At 42.8% G+C, this 16,389-nt stretch overlaps 1 protein-coding gene across 5 annotated transcripts in view; it reads left to right on the plus strand.

Annotated features, from left to right (window-relative positions):
* The window catches only part of Reln (reelin), a 439,480-nt gene that overhangs the window by 180,258 nt on the left and 242,833 nt on the right, over nt 1–16,389 (plus strand). For all 5 annotated transcript variants that reach the window (XM_060373778.1, XM_060373779.1, XM_060373782.1 and 2 more), the window contains exons 5-6: nt 7,872–7,904; nt 10,322–10,400. In XM_060373778.1, the coding sequence (XP_060229761.1) occupies nt 7,872–7,904; nt 10,322–10,400 (112 nt within the window). The remainder of the gene's footprint in view (nt 1–7,871; nt 7,905–10,321; nt 10,401–16,389) is intronic.

A 16,389-nucleotide genomic window follows, 5' to 3' on the forward strand; every position in this document is an offset into this window, starting at 1 on the left:
TCTTGAAAATCTGCATGAATTACATATGCCTCAATAAAAACGATCGCTGTTGCCCTACATTCTCTGAAAACTTAGGGGGACATTCTTACTCCTTAGAGCTTAATATAGGTGTCCAGTGTGACGCTGACGCTGAGTAGTTCAGCACGACCGACACTGGACCAATTGTGCACACAGATCGTGGCCAAGGACAAATCAGGAAGGATGGGTGTATGCCTGTGCTCACTGGCTCTGAGCTTCTCGGCAGATCCTCTTCAAGCACACACTGGTTATTTAGCAAGGCCAGATGGCAGGCTTAGTGGCCTGACAGAAGCCATGCCCCGTAGTGCCCCCAGAGGTGCACGGTGTTTAAAAACCATGCGGAGTCCTCACTTGTTGGCTTGATGGCAGTGGCCGAAACTGAAAACGGCTGCTTTGTCTGAGAAGGAAGGGGTGGGGCTTACAGCGGCTGCAGAGAAGCTCAGCGGTTTGGCTTCCTACCACCCTCAGGACTGCATGGTGGATGGGGTGGAGGGTACTGGGTACTGGGTACTGGGTACTGGGTCATGGTCACAGGCACTATTGTCTCATCCAGACCTCTGAGTCTTTCATTTTGAAATCATTCATAGGAAGGACCGAGGAAACGTAAACCATGAGATAGAAGGTAAATGGTAAATAACCACACCTGTGAAGTAAACAGAGCATGTAACTTAGGCATGTTTCTCAAAAACTTTAAGTGTACCTATCAGGGTGGGGTATAGCTCAATGGTAGCACTAAATAATAATAACAACAACAACACCAACACCAACACATAAGGCCCTGGGGTCAGTTCCTGCAATCAGTCAACCAGCGATATTATTTATTTATTTATTTATTTATTTATTTTGATATGTTCACCTTGTATCCCCATTATAGCCCCCTCCCTCATCTCCCCCTAGTTCCACACACCCTCCCACTTCTCCCCTATGCCCTTTCTCTAGTCCCCTGATGGGGGAGGTCCTTCTCCCCTTCTATCTGACCCTAGCCTATCAGGTCTCATCAGGACTGGCTGCATCATCTTCCTCTGTGGCCTGGCAAGGCTGTACCCAAAGAGCTGGCCACTGAGTTCATGTCAGAGACATTCCCTGATCCCCATACTAGGGAACTCACTTGGAGACTGAGCAGCCTACGCGCATCCTTTGTGCAGGGGTTCTAGGTCCTCTCCATGCATGGTCCTTGGTTAGAATCGGTCTCAAATTAGTGATATTTTAAATATCATTTTTAGGTTATATCTACCAGATTCTTCTCGTGGCTATAACCTTGTTATTCAAATAGCTTAAATTAATAAGTATTTTTCCATTAACCTAAAATGAGAAATCTTTATTAAACCAGTCCATTTGCACAATATTAGTCAGAATGATGTTTTACCTTACCGACCATCATTGTTGAAAGGAAAACTTATTCACTTGAATGTTCCCAGTGTTGAAGATTTGCTTGTCAAAGACATCTGTTTCCCCACGGCTGCTCTGTAGCTTGAATTTCACGTTAGGAGCTATAACCCCTGTTCCTGGCATCCCCAAGCTCGTGATTTACACACAGAGAGAGGCTTGGAGAAGCCATCCAGGAGCAGCAGTCCTGCTTCAAGGTCTGAAAAAGTACCCAGTAGAGGAGAGAACTGGGGTTGTCCTGGAGCTCTGACAGGTACAGTGTCCCAGAGTGATCCCAGACTGGCAAGATTAAGAGGAAGGACAGAGCTGGTTCATATGGCCACAGTAAAACTTCTTGCTAGTGTCCCTGGGTGGCTCAGGCTGCTTTTTAAGTTTCTGGAAAAGGGGTGTTTTGGACTGATGCCATTTTTTTCCAAGGTGATTGAACAAGGGTGTAAACAGCCTTCTTTTCAGCTCTGGGGGCTGTATACATTCCCTCTTGACAGCTTTATCTGGTCTAAAGTCAAAACACCAAGATTTATGCTTGGAATGAACTTGACATTGACTGCCTCTGAAGGCCCACAGAGCCTGCTTTCCACTCAGATGGCTATATAATCTGCCGGCGTCCCTCATATTTTAAAGGACAGAACCTAGATTTGAGTGTATATAATTACTTGGGGGTGAAGTTGCTGTCAACATACATCAATCATATTTTCATTTTTCCTTGTGAAATATTATTGCATACAACTTGTTAGTTCATTTTTATTTTGATGTATGTATGAAAGTACACTTCTGTCATGTAGCAAATTAATATAGGTTTTCATAAGTTTTAAAGCACTTGAATGTATTCATATTAGTTAGCATTTATTGTGCTCTGTCTTCAGTAGGTCTATGTAGTGCTGTACCAGACCCAAGGGAATTGTGTGACAATATGAGGCCGATTCATACCCTGTTCTTAAATAGTTTGCATACATAAATACTAGTCCAAACCCGTAACTGAAAACAAAAATACGGAAAGACCATCCACGGGGAGGCATCCCGTCTCCTCCGAGGCCCTTGCTTAACCATTTTGCCTTTGCTTTCTCATAGTTTCAGTGCCGTGCTTTTTAGGAGTTCCCCTCCTTGGCGGTGTTTAAACTGCCAAGGCCATTGCTCTTTGGGACAGGAATTCCATCTGTGTATGCATCCCTCTGATCCTCTTCTCCCTCACACTCCAGCTTCTCGAAAGAACACCCTGTGTCCTCAGGGTCCACCCCTAACCCTGAGGTCTGTCCTCCAATGCTGGTGCATCACAGGAACTGACACCCACAAGGGCACCAATAGCCTACTAGGAAACCAGCCAGTCCGGTGCCCTGCTTGACCGGCCTCCTCTCTCCCAGTTTCTTCATGAGTTCTCTGCCTCACAGTATCCATGCTGGGGCTGCAGAGGAGTCCATCTCACTCCTGTCATCACACCTGGCATGATCTCAGGCCTATGGTTTTCATCTCTGGAACTCTGTCCATTTGTTCGGTGCTGACTCAGAGCCAATCAGACAAAGCAGTTGAGACCATGGACTATGGCTCTCTCTGCATCTGAATTTCTGTTCAGCCACTGTGTGGCTGTGAGACCCTTGTAAGTCCCGATGGGAAGAGCTGTGCTTACTTTCCAAGTCACCCCACCTCATTCCTCAGAGCCTGGTCTTCCCGTCTTTATCCAAAAGGAATATAGCCAAGGGATGAATTGCCACTGAAGCCTCAGTGTTCGTTATCATTCTGGCTTGTAAGCATGTTTTAGTCACTTTTCTGCTCCTGTGACGAGCCAGCCGACAGAAGACGCTTGAGGAAGGATGTGCTCGGTTTTGGTCACAGTTTGGGGTTACACACCATCGCGGTGGGAAAGGATGGCAGCAGCAGCGTGCCGAAGATGCTAGCATTGTATTCATAACCACAAAGCGGACACAGGTGGACGAGCAGCGTCCAGCTCTCTCTCTTTGCATAGTCTAGGGAGCCCAGCCCTAGAATGGGGCCACACGCACCAAGCTTGGGTCTTGCCACCCAAATTAACCCAGTCTACAAGCTCTTTCCGGAAATGCACAGAGGTAAGACTCCATGGGTTCTAATGCTCATCGAGTCTGTCGTCCTCGTAAACTGACTCAGGGACATCAATTTAGGTGACATTTTAGTACCATCAGGGCAGGTCTAACCTGCACTCTGCTCTCCTGTGACTCTGCCTCTTTTTATTACAGTTGTGAGCTTTAGTGATCACCCCCAACCACTGCACAGATGTGAGCATCGTTTCACTGATTCCTGTCCCTCCACCAGTGTATTTAATAACCTTGCTTAATCTCTGTATCTGTTAACGCAGCCTTTTTTAAAACTTCTTCATAACTACTGCCATGTTTTGGGTTCAGTCATTCCATCAATTCACTTATTCTTTGACACAAACTGCGTTTGAAATCGTGGAATCTTGTGACACCAGCTTCCCAGCTTAGTCTTGCTTTCAAGGCCCTCTCCAGACTGTCTCTGCTTCCCTTTGCCTCTGCTCTCCTTGTTTCCGCCTCCTGCCTGTCCCCTTCCTCTTCTGCTTCCTTCCATTCTCCCTTGTCTTCCTCCTGGTGGTTCCACTTTCAGAATTTTGTTTAAATCTTAATCTTATGTTCTTGGACTCTTACATGCTCCATGAATGAACTATGTTTTTTTGAGTTCTCAAAGGTTAAGAACTTTTAAGTTACATAGACACATTTTAAGATAATTTACCAACAACTCCTGGGATATTACTTTATGTTCTTAGATTTTACTCAAAAATTTTATTCATATAATGGCCAATTTTTTGAAAACCATGTGACTGTTTCCTCAAAAATATATGTCCATGGGTGTGTAAGGCAATGAGTCATAAGGTTTAGTCACTTTGGTCCTGTTATTGATAGCTCAGTCTAATCTGAAAGAGTTTTCTACGTCATAAAGATATATTTTTGTTCTGATCCTGTTCAATTTATTTTAGGATACGAAAGAGGATAAGCTGCTGTAAAACACAAATCAAATTGGAGAATGAGAGAGGGAGGGAAGAGAGAAGTAATTGCTAATACTGATGGTTTCTGTGTATAATTCAGCTGCCTTAAATATTAAGTAATCTTTTATATTGATCATAACTATTTCCAGAATACAGGGAGGACTATTTTCACTCTAAATTTATAACATTTTTGGAAGTTTAATTATCATACTTGAAGGTCAAATGGTGCTTTATTGCAGTAAAACACAAAAAGTAATAAAGAAATTATTCCTGGGGAGATGAAAGTCTTGGTTCATAGCTCATTAAATACTGACTTCACAGACCATGTCTAATTTGTCATATTTAGCTTTGGAAATTTAATACATTAGAATTTCAAATTAGCTGGAAAGATACGTGAGATAAAACTACCGTAGGGCCTTTGAGTTCCAAAATGATTTAAGAGGAAAAGTTCTGGTAGCCTATCAGAGAGAAAGAGAGAGAGAGAGAGATTGCTTACCTAACTCAAAGACGGTCTTAAACACTCAGTGATATCAACAGACAGCTCAATTTCAGACATCGTTATTCTTCCCACTGTGTTGGGTCTTCATTGTCTCTGTACTCTGCTCAATCAGTTGAGAAATTAGTGCTACCGTGTTTTGAAGTCACATGTTGACTCAGAAGCTTTCTTCTAAAAATAAGCCATTGGAAGGTAACACAGTTGTCAGAGAGGTATGGAGAAGTACAGTCTCGTTTTCCTAGCGTGCCTGGGCAACTGTGATTGTGTAAGATTCTGGTGGCCCCAAGCTTTAAAACAATCTGAGCAAACTTCGAGTTTTGATTTGTCCCTCCGTGTTGAGTGGCTCAGTGTTTTCTTTCCCACCTTTTGAGCGGCAGGAATTCCCTAATGAAGATCCAGTTAGGAGCTCCCTCCTAACCCTAATTCAGCCTTGTCTAGTAGAACTTTAATGTGAACCTACATGTAATTTTAAATCCTGTAGTAGCCACATGTAAGAAACAAAAAGGAAATAGTTAATTTCTCTATTTAACACAGATTATGTAAAATATTAAACATTTTAATTTAATAGACAATATAAAATTATTAGTAAGGCCTTTTTACATTATTTTCCTTGCACTGGACTTGAAAATCTGGCATATATTTTATATGTGGAGTGCATTAAGTATTAGAATATCTTACTTATTTAAGATTTTATACATTTTAAGTTAAGAGTCACATGCCTGCCTATCCTTAACTTCTTAAAACTCTTTAAAAATAGATTGAGTATCCCAAAAGCCGAATATCCAATATGTGAATACATATTGACAAAATGTGTTCATTTTTCAGAAGAGTTGAACTAGCATTGATACAAAGCATGTGTATATTTCAAAACTGTGTACAAATGGATTATTTTTTACCATCCTAGTATTGTTAATGTAACTGGTAGTGATAACACATGAGTTGAAAAACAATGTTTAACAGGAAGAAGCTACGATTGTTTTCTAAGGTTTTGCAGAGTTTAGATTATATCAGAACTTAAAGCTTAAAATCTAATATTAATTCACCTGAGGAAATGTATAAAGTCATTGAACGTTTCTAGTTCATTTTGTTTGTGTGTCTTTGTGTGGGTAGTATGTGCAACTACGTGTCAGCCAGAGGCCAACAGCAGCTGTCTGGCTTCCTCACTCACCTTATTTTTAAAGATCAGGTCTGTTTCATCACTCTTCATCTTGCTTTTTAAGATAGGGCCTCTCCTTGAACCTGGAGCACACTGTTTCAGCTGCACTGGCTGTTCAGGTCTGCCTGCCTCCCTGTTAGTGACGGGATTACAGATGTGCACCAGCACATTTGGCTTTTTATATGGCCACTGGGGAGCCTAACTCAGACCCTCATGCCTGTTCTGCAAGCACCCTCCCCACTGAGCTGTCTCCCTAGCCCTCTACATTTCTGGTTTTGAAGTTTCAAATTCAAGCCTGGTGTCGTAGCAGGAACCTGTAATCCTAACGTTTGAAGCCTGAGGCAGGGAGATTGCTGTAAGTTTGAGGCTACCGTGGGCTACATAGGCACTCCAGGCCACTTTGGACTATAGAATGAGACCCTCCCTCCAGGACACCAGAAAAACACTCAAGTTTCGAGCCAGATAGTTTGACTTTTCCAACTACCTGGACACTTCCTGCATAGCACATGCGCAGTGTGCCATAGTCTGTCTTTGATTCCTGGCTATTTAGCAAATGTTCCTTTTTTTTTTTTTTTTTTTTTTTAAGAAAACCATTCAGAGTTAACAATTCAGCGAGCCACTGTGGGACCCTTGCAATTTAACCAATAAGCATCAGCACAAAACACAAAATCTTAAAGCATATTATCTTCCACTTTGTAAGACTTCCACAGAAGGCTCTAATAAACTTGCTGATGTTACTCTCCATAGAATCTGCTTTTTAAAGCAAGTATGTCCACAACACATTACATGTCAATCCGAAGCAGTATGGTACATGCCAATCTCTTTTTAAAATGCGGTTAATTCTGGATTCTTAGTCTGGCATATCTGAGCTATTGCCCATCGTGGGAGAAATGGATTTTTCATATCTAGTTGAAATTCATCTTTGAAAGTTAGAAAAGACTTTTGTTGAGCATGTGTCGTGAAGTCTCACATTTCGGTAGGAAATTGGCATTTCCCTCAAGTTTGGAAATCATTGTAGGGTGGGGAAAAAAATAACTATCAGCAGTGTGACGTGGGCAGGGTCCTGTGTGTCCATCCTTCTTCCTCCTCTCCTTGATATGTGCATTTGAACACACATCCTTTGTCCTTCACTCATAGATGTTCAGAAGATCCAAATGGCCTTCGCTTTCAGTCCCACGATCCCATGCACCAGCGTTTCGTCTTCCTACCCCTTCTTCTTGACATTTTCACCAGGTCATGCTGTATGTGGGCTCCTCCACAGGCCATTTTTCCCTGTCTTATCTCTGCCTGCCGCCCTCTGCTAGGATTTGAAAACTCAGCCGGGAAAGCGTCTTCTTCATCAACCTGTCCAAGCACTCCCATTCCCTAGTTAGCCTGGCCTGAGGATCCTTCTCTTCTCCCCCAGCCGCACCCCCACACCCTCTGAACAGAGAGCGCTCCACTACAGTTGTGCCCACCTGACAGTGACCTTTATTGGGGTGTGGAGAGCAGGCTGGGCCTTTGTTTCTATTACCCTCTGAGATAGGTGAGCTCTTGGCATATCTGTCAGCTGTCACACTGCATTTATATTGTGAGCTTACAGGGTACTAAGCCTGTAAAATGACAGACCATCCATTGTCTGGGGATCCGTGACTTTTAAATACAATCAACAGTGAGTTGGCCATCTTGTTTTAGGATGTTTGTTGGTTGTTTTTTCCCTTCTTAATCCTGTAGAACAAAAAATCCCTAGCTGTGTGACTTACTTTGCATGAACTAAGTTCTGTAGCTGCATTTGTGATTGCTTGTCACTGGATTTTGCTTTTGTAACAACTTAGTCATTTTTCCTCTCTGTTCTTCTTTTGTTCCAGCTCCCACAGAAGCCTCAGCTCACTCGCACCTCGGTAAGTGTGTAAGAATCTCCCCATCCTCTCCTGGCTGTGTGAGCACGCGCTGTGAGGTGGAAACTCTCAGCTGACTGGGTCGCTGGCCTTCATCGACTGTGCTGGAGCAGAGAGCCTCCGGGGCACCGCACTGCCCCTCAATGAGTCCCATATGTCAGTGCCCTCTTAGAATCCTGGTCAGTGTCCAAAGGCCGAGTTTCTGCTGCCCGTCACGTCAGGGTTCAGAGGCAAAAGCCACCGGTGTGGATAAACTCGAGTCATTTTAAATTTAAGATTTCTGCTCAGATTCTTAGGTTGCAAAAGAGAGGCCATTCAATCATTTCTTCTAACATTAAAGGGAAGCTGTTAAGTGATTTCATACTTTTTAAAAAGACACCGTGATTTCCTAACGGCGTGATTGGCGCGATGTACTCTGTGGCCCCAGCTACTTATAGCGAGGTTGTGGATGGCTGAAGGCACAGGTCCTGAAGCCAAACTGCCCACGTTGATCTTCTCTTCACCGCTTGCTTGACGTTATGACGTTGATCAAGTAGCCTGCCTGTGCCCGCATGTGAAACAGACTCAAGAACAGTTCCTAATTCACTGGGTTGGTATGTAGATTAAGTGAAATTTCAAGCCATGCAGTGAAAGGTATGGTGTGTCTGGTGTTAAATAGGTACAAAATGTTTTTATCCACGGAAGGGGTTGTCTCTAGGAAACAAGTAACCATTAAGGGTTAAATTTAGCATGTTGTGTCAGCAAAGCAATTCCCTACCCTCTGCAGTTTAATAAGAGGGAAAGGAATCATCTTCACTGATCCCAGTACTTCCATGCGTCTCACAGTGGGGCCTCAGATAGGTCCATTATTTGTCTCTTGGGCTTTTCCTTTCAACCTACAAACCCAATTAATTTATTTTTCTCTTTGGAAAAATCTGCCTTGAGAAGCCTTGCTTTTATGTAATGCTACAGCTCGGGGCTCCTCTTAGCAGATGAACACAACTGCTTAGAAGCATGCCTCCTGGCAGCCGCGACAGGCTGGTGACGGCAGCAGTGCAGCAGAGTCTTGGCCAAGCTGCAGCCTCAGAGAGCTGTACCCCGTAGGCATGTCAGACACTGCATCCAAGTGCTCAGAGGAATCATTAAATCACCCCCACGCTCAGAGTCTGCCACTGGCTTCTCTCCGGTGGGTAGCTCCTCTCCCCCTGTTCTCGCGCCTCGGGCTTCGTAGAGGAACAGTCAGGGCCCCCGAGTCCGTGCTGACTTGCTGGCTTCCACAGTTCATTATATGCTTGCCTGCTGGCATACCTGGAATTCAGGGGGTGCGGACTGCCACAGGTGGGATGTCACCAAAGAGAATCTGAAATCATCCTCTCTGATACTGGAGGAGATTTTAATTACCCAGCGAGTTCAGAGAAAGACGTGACTAAGCCCCTAAAAAGCAGAAAATAACCAAATTTGAAAAATATAAAAATTGTTAAGGGTCTCTGTTACTCAAGTGACATGATTTTAATTTTTCTGAAAACTAATTAGATCAAACAAAATTGTAAGGAAAAAAAACAAACCCAGAGGATTCATATTACCCAAAATTTCCTGGGCAAGCCTCAAAAACTCTGATGAGAATGTTATTAAAGCAGTAATTAATTTCTCTTTTCACACTTGGAACACACTTACATTGTAGCTGACCATGAAATCATTTTTGTCTTTGCCAACCCTCTTTTCAGAGTAGGTAGGCACTCTACACTGTCTGAAACTGATCTTTGGCGTGCCCAAAATACTAATGCTTTAAAATAGGTGCTGAATACAGCTGCAAGGTAGCGATACCATAATCACTATATACACTGGCATCGCAGATTTCCCTGATTTTTAAATTGACTCTGCAGTTATACATAAATATTAGTTATATTTACCGATATTGTTTTCCATGCCATTCTGATGGAAAACAAAGTGCAATTCAGGGTACACTAGATGAATAATGAGTAAATGTGGGGAATCCTAAAATCAAACCAGCAGCAACAGCGTTGACAGAAAGGACAAGAGAAAATGGGTCAGAGGAGTAAATGGTAGCTGTTTTGGCTACAGTGACTAGCCAGAACGTGCCACTGTTCCAGGCTTCAGTGGGCAGGTGCAGGTTTGCCCAGGCTGTGTCTCGGTAGACGTGGACAAGCTCTGGGAGGCCTCTCTTCACTCTGGCCTTCCTGCTTGTGACCATTCAATAGTTTCGCTTTGGGGGGGTTCAGGCTTCAGACTTCAAGCTGTCTAAACAGTAGAGCCTTCGCCCTCAGCATTAGCAGACAGAGCGATTACAGTTACGAAACGGCGTATTTAAAAGGCAGCTTTGATTTAAAATACGAGTAGTCTTTACAGATGCAGCATGTTGACACTCAGCTAAATCCCCTCAGTCACGTAATTCCTCTCTAAAGGCTCCCTTTCTCTCGCAGCCGAAATACACAGTGACAGCGTGATCCTCCGCGATGACTTTGACTCCTACCACCAACTGGAATTAAATCCCAATATATGGTAAGTTACAGGAATGCGTTCAGTGTTGAGTCGTGAAATGATGCTGACTTTGTTCAATTAAAAACTTTCTCTCCTTGGAGGATCAATGACTGGAAATTCAGCTGCTGTTCGGTGCTAATGTATTGGTGAGAACGGTTAACTGTGGCTTGTGTGCCAGAAACAATACCTACATTGTTTCACCCTTAAAATTGAATGTAAGTGTTCTCCAAACCCTTGAGTGTGTCTGGATGCATTTTGGTTTCATGAGACGTTCCTTTATTATTACTAGTTTACATTTACTTTTCTGTTGCTGTAGTAACCACCATGCTCAAAAGCAACTTGGAGGAAGAAAGGGCTTTATTATTATTATTATTATTCATTACAGTTTATTCATTTTGTATCCCAGCTGTAGCTCCCTCTCTCCTCTCCTCCCTCCCCCTTCTCTACCCATGCCCCTCCCCCCAGTCCACTGATAGGGGAGGTCCTCCTCCCCTTCCTTCTGATCCTAGTCTATCAGGTCTCATCAGGAGTGGCTGCACTGGCTTCCTCTGTGGCCTGGTAAGGCTGCTCCCCCTCTCAGGGGGAGGTGACCAAAGATCAGGCAAGAAAGGGCTTATTTAAGTTTTCACTTCTAGGCTCATCATGGAGGAAACTCAGGGCAGGAAGCCACGGAAGGACACGGCTTACAGGCCTGCTTCCAGGTTCATGTTCAGCTGCCTTCCATAGAGTGGCCAGCAGCCTAGGGGATGGTACTGCCGACAGTGGGCTGGGCCCATACATCAGTGAGTAATCATAACTGTCCTGCAGGCCATTCTCGCACAGGCAGTTCTTCAGCGAAGGTTCCCTCTTTCCATCTGTGTCAAGCTGACAATATTAGCCACCATGTATCGGAAATGTCTTACCTGAAGTGACAAATGGCTTCACCAGAACTTGAAATAGTTTCTCATATTAGTTCTCCTTATTAATTATGGTCCAGAAGGCTTTTAGGTATAAATTCCATGGGATTTTGAGGACAAAGAAGTAACAAACTTAGATTCAGTCTACAGAAACTTTTGTATATAGTTTGACCTCTAAATTTGTTGGCTCTGTGTTACTTTTTTTGCTGACCATAGACCAGGTCTGTCAGTCTTGAGCTGTTTGGAAGAGTATGTGGCTTTCTGTAATGCAGCCTATGACTATGTGAATAGAGAAGAGCTTTTTAAAAGAGTGCTAAACTTTAAACCTGAAGTGAAAACCGAAGCAGGACTCAAGTGGAGAGAGTGAATGCCACTCTTACCCTGGAATGTCAGCCTATGAGAACACTCTGTCTGGTGTTTATTTTGACTGTTGTCACAAATATTTTGAACTTCAGTGGAACAATCAGTTCGCATGCTGTACTCCCACAAATCATTAGCAGTAATTACTTAAGTAGAATTTTTTTAAATTGCATTTCCCTCAAGTAGTTAATTGTTCAGTAGTGGTTTAGAGACATGTTGTTCAGAAGTTACAAATTTTTGACAGAAGCCTTTAAATTTAATAGTACAGGACCCAAAAGAGGCCCCATGCCCCAGCAGGATTTTTCTGGAGAAAGTGACCCTCAGATTGAAAGCTGAAGATGACAAATGCAGTGTTGGAGCTTTCGTAGTGTGGAAGGGACTCTTGTCTAGAAAGAGATATGAGTCTAACTAATGTAAAACAGAATAAAATATTACTAACCTGGACAGACTCGTAGTGTCTTGCATATTAATTAAGAAAACAATGAGCCAAATGGGATCCTCTGTTCTAGGAAAAATCCAAATACCAATGTCTTAAAATAAATGGAAAATTGTATTAAGAAAAGGCAAAAATAAAACAGTTTTAAGTACCATGTTTGACCAAGAAAAATTCTTGCTTTTCTTTCAACATTAATCTTTTTTGTATTCCATTAATATAGATGTTAGCAAATGATTTGCTTATTTTAAGGAAAGCTTATTTCTGCCTGGTTAACTCACAGTCTTCAGTTTTCTTGACAAATACAGAATGTGACTTTTATGTGATTCAAAATGTGTTGTTTTTTCTTAAATCAATGAAATATGATTGATTTTGCTTCAACCATTTTCATGATTGATTGGATATGATATTTCCTGGCCAAAATTATGGATTTTATGTCTCTTTTATTTAAGCTATGATTTTTCCACTCTTCCTGACACTTACCTCGTTTTAGCCTCACAGAACCATGCACTTCTGCCAGACATGCTTCCAAATGAGTTTAGTTCTACTTGACTGGCACAACCCTTTTACTTTATTCATTCATTCATTCATTCATTCATTCATTCCTTTCCTAAAAAAAAAACACACAGACTATTACACTCCTATTTGAGAAGGCATTTTGTTAAATTACAAGTGGCCCAGTCTCTGAGATCAAGCCAGTCTGGCTTGCTAACTTGGAACCCTGGGAAAAATAAAGAGCTCTCTTCTTTCCATGACCTCCATTGCTTGCAACAAAATGAGGAATGGAGTTGTTTCCAGATTCTGGCTATTATGAGTAGAGGTACTACAAACACGGTTGAGCAAATGTCCTTGTTGTATACTTGAGCCTCTTTTGGATATATGCCTAGGAGTGGTATAGCTGGGTCTTGAGGAAGCACTATTCCTAGTTGTCTGAGAAAGCGCCAGATTGATTTCCAAAGTGGTTGTATAAGTTTACATTCCCAACAGCAATGGAGGAGGGTTCCCATTTCTCCACATCCTCTCCAGCATGTGTGGTCACTTGAGTTTTTGATCTTAGCCATTCTTATGGGTATAAGGTGAAATCTCAGGGTCGTTTGATTTGCATTTCCCTGATGACTAAGGACACTGAACATTTCTTTGAAGTGTTTCTCTGCCATTCGATATTCCTCTATTGAGAATTCTCTATTTAGCTCTGTACCCCATTTTTTAAATTGAATTGCTTGATTTGCTGCTTTTTATCTTCTTGAGTTCTTTATATATTCTGGATATTAGCCCTCTGTCAGATATAGGACTGAAGAAGATCCTTTCCCAGTCTGTAGGCAGTCATTTTGTTCTGATAATGGTGTCCTTTGCTTTACAGAAGATTTTCGGTTTTATGAGGTCCCATTTATTGATTGTTGATCTTAGAGCCTGTGCTGTTGGTGTTCTGTTCATGAAGTTGTCTCCTGTGCCAATGAGCTCTAGGCTCTTCCCCACTTTTTCTTCTGACAGATTTAGTGTCCGTCAGTGGAATGGTGGATTGAAGTATTGTGGTACATTTACACAATGAAATACTATTCAGCAATTACAAACAAGGAAATCATGAAATTTGCAGGCAAATGGTTGGAAGTAAAGAAGATCATCCTGAGTAATCCAGAAACAGAAAGATTTACCTGGTATATACTCACTCATAAGTGGATATTAGAAATATAATATAGGATAAACATACTAAAATCTGTACACCTAAAGAAGCTAAGCAAGAAGGAGAACCCCAGAAAAGATGATCAGTCCTTGTTCAGAAAGGCAATCAGGACAGATATCAGAAGAGGGAGATAACAGGGAATAGGACAGGAGCCTACCACAGAGGGCCTCTGAAAGACTCTACCCAGCAGGGTATCAAAGCAGATGTAGAGACCCATAGCCAAAATTTGGGCAGAGTGCAGGGAATCTTATGAAAGAAGAGGGAGATAGAAAGACCTGGAGGGGACAGGAGCTGCACAAGGAGAGCAACAGAACAAAAATATTTGGGCCCAGGGGTCTTTTCTGAGACTGGTACTCCAACCAAGGACCATGCATGGAGATAACCTAGAACCCCTGCACAGAAGTGCCCCATGGCAGCTCAGTGTCCAAGTGGGTTCCCTAGTAAGGGGAACAGAGGCTGTCTCTGACATGAACTCAGTAGCTGGCTCTTTGATCACCCTCCCACCTGACAGTGGGGAGCAGCCTTACCAGGCCCTAGAGGAAGACAATGCAGTCAGTCCTGATGAGACCTGATAGCTAGGATCAGGTGGAAGGAGAGGAGGACCACTCCTATCAGTGGACTGGGAGAGGGACATGGGAGAAGAAGAGGGAGGGATGGTGGGGATGGGAGGGGGCAAGGGAGGGGGCTACAGCTGGGATATAAATTAAATAAATTGTAATAAATTTTTTAAATTTAATTTTTTTTACATTAATTACAGTTTATTTACTTTGTGTCCCAGCTGTAGCCCTCTCCCTCATTCCCTCCCAATCCCACTCTCCCTCCCTCATCTCCTTTCTGCCCCTCTCTAAGTCCACTGATAGGGAGGTCCTCCTCCCCTTCCATCTGATCCTAACATATCAGGTCTCATCAGGGCTGGCTGCAATGTCCTCCTCTGTGGCCTAGCTAGGCTGCTCATCCCACGGAGGGAGGGGGAAGGTCAAAGAGACAGCCACTGAGTTCATGTCAGAGACAGTCCCTGTTCCCCTTACTAGGGAATCCCATTTGGATACTGAGCTACTATGGGCTATGTCTGACAGGGATTCTAGGCTATCTCCATTCATGGTCCTTGGTTGGAGAATCAGTCTCAGAAAAGACCCCTAAAATGAGGCTTGAGAAGTGACTGAGTGTGGGAAAACTGCTACTATGTCTACACATGACAGGTCCTTCTTCCAATTCATTTCTCTCCATTCTTCTCTCCTTCCCTCCCTCCTTTCTTTTTTCTCTCTCTCGCCAGTTCTTTTTTCTTTGTTCTCCTTCCTTTATCCATCCATCATATTCTTCCCCCTCTGCCACATCCCTTCTCTTCTTTCTGTGATGGTATTTATACAGTGGACTATGTTTCTTCTAAACCCAGACATGAGTCTTAAAGGCAGTCTTAATCCATTTACCTGAGCCCTTCAGTCTTATTTTATCACATTTGCATGAAAAACAAACATCAAATTAAATATGCCTGTGTTGCATTCTCTATGAATACAATGGAAATTGAGTGGTAGGAGAGCCGCAGGGAAGGACAAAGAGCATCATCCGGTGCCTGAGATCCCTTACACATAAACAGAAGCTCCATGAACTCAGAACCAAGGTGAAGGTCGGGACAGCCTTGAATGTTGTTCCTAGTTTTCTATCTTGCTTGAGACAGGGTCTCCTTGTTGTTCTCTGTGGAGTGTACCAGAGTATCTAGCCTGTGAGCTACAGTGGGTTCTCTTGTTTCCTCATATCTTGCTGTAGGAGCTCTGGGATTACAGACATAACACCCTATCCTGCTTTACATGAGTGCTGAGGATTTGAACTCTCGTCCTCATGCTTGCTTGATAAGTGCCTTACTCACTGAGCTGTACCCCCAGCCACCTCTTTAATATATTTAGGAAAGTGGCAGAGCCTCACTTTGATTTCAAACCTTCTGGATAGTCTTCACTCTCCTGAAATCTGTTTTCTTGGTACACATTTGTCTCAAATGAGAACTTTGTCCTTTACAATATAGTCACAAAGTTATGTCACAAAGGTAATGAAAAGCCTGCTGGAAGCCTGGTGACAGTGTGGAAAGGATCATCTTCCCTGTCACCTCTGAGTGTGTCTCTGTGGCCATGCCACATATCACCAGAGAGGAGCCAAGTGCTGCTTGTGGCACTTTGGCCCACATTCCCACAACTAAATACCTCACCAAATAATCTGCCTGGAAAAAAAGATGTGATACTTACATGTTTTCTCCTACATGGTTCTAGAAGCTTCACGAGCATTCATTGTTCCGTGTATAATTCCAATGGATAACCCAAAAAAATCAGAAATAAACTGCAGTTATAACTTTATTATTTGTATGAACAATCAAAAGGTAAAAAGAGAGAGAAATGAAGAAACCACTGTTACAGCTGCATAATTTTAGATCCATTTTAAAGTTCATTCACATAGTTGCTCATATTCATTTCTTCTACTGTCCATTTGCATTCTACTTTATGCAGCTTTTTACTATCTTGTTTGTTTTATTACAGATAACTGCACATGAAATTCAAAAGCTAAAAGTGACGTTCCTATGGGTATGAGTAAAGGAGTGGTGATGTGGCTCTGCCGAGTGTTTGATGTCCGTGGTGTGGGATCAGGAAGCTTTTT

The sequence above is a fragment of the Meriones unguiculatus genome, chromosome 21, assembly GCF_030254825.1.
Source record: "Meriones unguiculatus strain TT.TT164.6M chromosome 21, Bangor_MerUng_6.1, whole genome shotgun sequence".
NCBI classification, from domain to species: domain Eukaryota; kingdom Metazoa; phylum Chordata; class Mammalia; order Rodentia; family Muridae; genus Meriones; species Meriones unguiculatus.